The sequence below is a fragment of the Atta colombica genome, unplaced genomic scaffold (assembly GCF_001594045.1).
Source record: "Atta colombica isolate Treedump-2 unplaced genomic scaffold, Acol1.0 scaffold97, whole genome shotgun sequence".
NCBI classification, from domain to species: domain Eukaryota; kingdom Metazoa; phylum Arthropoda; class Insecta; order Hymenoptera; family Formicidae; genus Atta; species Atta colombica.
The window spans coordinates 25,954-30,035 of record NW_017259591.1 but is presented as its reverse complement, the minus strand read 5'-3'; the positions used below and the strand labels follow the sequence as shown (position 1 = coordinate 30,035).

At 33.7% G+C, this 4,082-nt stretch overlaps 2 protein-coding genes across 3 annotated transcripts in view; one reads left to right on the top strand and one right to left on the bottom strand.

The window, feature by feature from the left end:
* LOC108693752 (nuclear pore complex protein Nup214) overlaps window positions 1-679 on the top strand; it is a 6,104-nt gene extending 5,425 nt beyond the window's left edge. The window contains exons 4-5 of the mRNA XM_018202867.1: window positions 189-363; window positions 471-679. Coding sequence (XP_018058356.1) covers window positions 189-363; window positions 471-498 — 203 coding nt within the window. The 3' untranslated portion in view covers window positions 499-679. The remainder of the gene's footprint in view (window positions 1-188; window positions 364-470) is intronic.
* LOC108693779 (integrator complex subunit 4) overlaps window positions 1-4,082 on the bottom strand; it is a 5,197-nt gene that overhangs the window by 160 nt on the left and 955 nt on the right. The window contains exons 4-8 of one of the 2 annotated variants that reach the window (XM_018202917.1): window positions 3,690-4,016; window positions 3,344-3,608; window positions 2,691-3,153; window positions 2,124-2,610; window positions 1,243-1,993 (exon numbers count right to left, since the gene is read on the bottom strand). In XM_018202917.1, the coding sequence (XP_018058406.1) occupies window positions 1,255-1,993; window positions 2,124-2,610; window positions 2,691-3,153; window positions 3,344-3,608; window positions 3,690-4,016 (2,281 nt within the window). In that variant the 3' untranslated portion in view covers window positions 1,243-1,254. Of the gene's footprint in view, window positions 1-1,165; window positions 1,994-2,123; window positions 2,611-2,690; window positions 3,154-3,343; window positions 3,609-3,689; window positions 4,017-4,082 lie in introns of those variants that run through there. The other variant, XM_018202916.1, reaches the window with a different exon arrangement.

The window sequence follows — 4,082 nt, the reverse complement described above, 5'->3', positions numbered from 1 at the left end:
TATATATATATATATATCTACTTTTGAAGAACAAAATATGAAAGATCTTTTCTATGTATTTTATAGTTTTTTCAACTTCAGCTCAAATGAATAATCACATTATCCTGTATCTATTGGTTATACAAATATGAGTATAATAGACAATAGGAGTACTATGGTTTATAATAAGAAACAAATATTATAAATAGGATTTGGAAGTCCATCTGCTATGCAAGCTGGTTCTACAATGGAAAATATGCCAAAAGTATTTGGAGAAGTGACAGGCAGCAGTACCTTCGAATCTTTAGCCAATCAATCAGGTGGTCTCAGTTTCGGTAGCTTAGCTCAAAAGAATCCAGAACCAGAGAAACCAACATTCACTGCGTATGTAGTAACTTTTGCATCAATAAATTTTCAATTGATTTTCAAATCAAAATAATAAAAAGATACAGAAATCATTTTGCAAATAATAAATTATCATTTTATTTCAGCGGCAGTTCGTTCTCCAGTTGGAGATGAATAAAATATGGTGTTGCGGCAGATTACTTCCCAAACTGTCATAGCAGAATAAAAAATTTCTATTGAATGAAGAATTATCAAATTGCAATCGTGTATATACAGTTTTACATTCAGAAAGATGTACTTTTTATGAAAAAAAAAAAAAAATCATCTATCATGTCTTATACCTTGTAATAAAAGAGAACGGATCTAGGTTTTACAATAAAGTATTTTTAATTAAATCGAAAAATTAACTGATCGATATTTTAAATTAAATTTGAGTGAAAATCATAATGCGCGCCAGCTCTCGTGTTAAACATGAATGAATGCTGAATGAAAGTTACGATTTCTTTCTTTAGTGAATATCCATCTCTATTACATTATTTGTATAATTTTATTATATTTTTTATTCTTTTAGTTTATATAACAAGACGCATCATATAACAAGATTGAAAAACAAAATTAGATTTTTCATTTGACTACTGTTTCAAGTTATTTAGAACATTCATAATCTTCTGTTCAGTATTTAGTGACATTTAGATGATAAATTTAAAATCTTATCTAAGCTAATTGCAACAAATATCTTAATCTTTCTTGTTATTTCATACGATATCACAATGATTTCTCGATACATAAATCGGCAAATTTGTTTAAATTACATGTTTTATTAACAAATTAATTCTCTGCATCAGTATTAAATCTTGATCTATTATATAAAATTACATATAAATTAAATGAGATTAAAAAATATTAAATGATTATTACACAATAATGTAATCATATGCCTCTTTTGATGGCTTTCGGTGCAATTGACACTTTGATAGGTTTACACAAATCAATCACGCATGGATCATCTAAAGGTGGATGTGTGCAAATCGATGATGAAGGTAACAGCAATGCTAGAGAGATTTCTACATTACAAGGCTCCATCCACACTTGATGTGATAGTAGAACTGTCGTCCTCAATCTGTAATCTTTCTGATTGGACTGTTGCATACGCAGATCTGACTGTCGCGGTAATAGTAATTGCACTTGTTGATCCGGATGTCTCAGCTTTATTCGCAGAGTAGAAGGATCGCGTAGATTCAATATCTTGGCGTTTAAGGGAATTCCCAGCAAAAGACCACCCGTGAATTTTAGTGCAGCATCGGCATCGCCTCTCGGTTCCTCGATGTGTGCTCGACAGAAGCGCGTCGTCGCTGACGGTCTCGGTAATCGTTCTTCCCCCTGTACCACAGGCGTTAAAAGTAATGGCAACAAAAGCCGCGTTAAGGAACCCGGTTTCACGTCCGCCAAAGTGGGTATTTGTAGAACTAGAGCCCTGGAGAACGGTGGTAGCTTTGATGTATCTTGAGGTAAAGCATCTGCTTCAGATAGAAAATAACGAGCTAGTGGTAATGCGCTGCCGGTAGCACTTTTAGTCACCCTAACTAATTCTATAGCAAGTGCTTTCAACCACATATCGTTAGCCAATATAATATCATTTTCGTCTAATCCACTAAATAAACGTTGTAATCTAAAAAATGATAAGTATAATTTTATTTATTTTTCTTATATAATTCTTCTTATTGAATTTGTTTTATTATAATCCAAATTATATAAAATATCAAAACACGATTTCTTTAATACATATTAAAGATACATACTTTTGTGTATGCTGAAGAAGAACGAAAATATTGTTGTTAGCATTCGGCACTGGATTCGCCGAAATAGACGTTGTCGAAGACACAGAACATTCTTTGAGGACTGACTTCAATAGCAGCAGACATCGAATATACAAGGCGGTGAAACGTGCTGCACCTTCCATATGATGATCCATCTCTGCCATACGATCAAGATCAATGGCTGCAGTTTCTAAAAGCTGCGTATGAACTCTTCCTCCTGGTCTAGCATTCTCGATTCCAATTCCCATCTTTTCCAAGAACTCTCGACCACGTTTATCCCTGTTCTCTTCATTATCCATATCTTCCATTTTGATTCCTGAACTAGTAAGTGCTGGTCGTAATCGTGGAACTAGATGCGGCATAGTATCGCGTAAATAGTGATAGTGTTTAGAAGCATGCTCTGTAAATAGAGCATGCATACTTGGACAGTGTAATGCTGCGTTGAAGATTAAAACAAGTACACTTGCATCTGTTATATAATATAAAAAGTTAAGGACATTGGAGCTTCAAAATTTAATACTACATGACGAGAATTGATATAAAGGATACAGGATGGTTCATCCACATCTGGTTCGGGTGTGTCGAAGAAAGGATGTCGGCCAAGAAGTTGTGGTACTAGAGGTAATGTTAAGTATGGATGTGATGCGCCTAATTCTGCTAAACAACTCCTGATACTTTCTCTGTCCTGAGGGTACCGAGATAAATTATCTAGTAAACGATTAACGCACATGTAAAGACAATTTGTGGTAGCGAGATGACTAGCAGCTAACATAGCGTGCAAGCCTTCTCTCACTTCTCCCGAGAAATCTTCTAAAGCGCCTAAAATTGTTTCCAATTGATCCTCTTGAAGGGTTACACTTGATGACATTTTCTTTAAAGATTCGATAGCTCTTAATCTGACATCCTGAATTTCATCATTAAACATGTCCACCATAAAGTCCAATGAAATTCTAGCTATACTTGGTTGTTCTAACGAAAGTGTACAGAGTGCTTCAACTGCTGCTGTTCTTACCTAAAATAAAATTTATTTTTAATCGATATGAGAAATGATCATAAAAAAAAGTTCAATTATAATTAAACTGTTTTTAAGTTTAACTATCTAATATGTAATTTGAAAAAACGTGAAGTATAAATTTTTAATTCAATTATTTAATAAATATTCTATAAAAATTCTCAATTTACATAATGTGATAAATTTATACCTCTAAAAATTCATCTTCTAAACCATGAATGAATGCTCCACAAGATCCACTTTTCTCTTCAACTTCGGGTCTATCTGCTTCAACTACTTTTTGTTTTTTATCTAAAGCTTGTTCTATGTAACGACGTGACACACTTTTCATGGTTCCCAAAAGGGACATTGCTGAAGCTCTAACACGAGGTGATAAATCACCCATAAGACTGCAAATTTGTGAAAAGGCACAATCTACCATTCGTACATCCTCTCCGTCAGATCCAACAACGATACTATAATATATAAAGAAACATGTAAAAAAAAATTAGTTGTAAGATTTTATTTTTTGAATATGTTTATATTTATATACTGACTTTTCTGGATACTCCCGACCTAAAAGATAGATAAGTTTAAGAACAGCTCGGCGTACAATCTCATAATCATCGCCAAGAGCTGCACAGGCTTCCTTAAAAAAACTCGCAGGGAGTCTACAACCTCTATGAGAATGTAATTCTGCCATGGTTTCGAAAGCTTGAGCACGAACCCGTGGATCTTGAGAACGGGCATAATTACCAATTAATGTTAAGGTATCATCAGCGGCATTTGCAGTTAGATAACGTCCGATAATCGAAAGACACCGCGTTTGAACACCATGCCATGTGTCAGGCAAATGTTCTTGTGCAATCTTCAATACTAGTGCTCTAAAGATACAAAAATATTTCTTCTCATTAATTTATCAATAAAAAGTATTTTTATTTTATTAACTA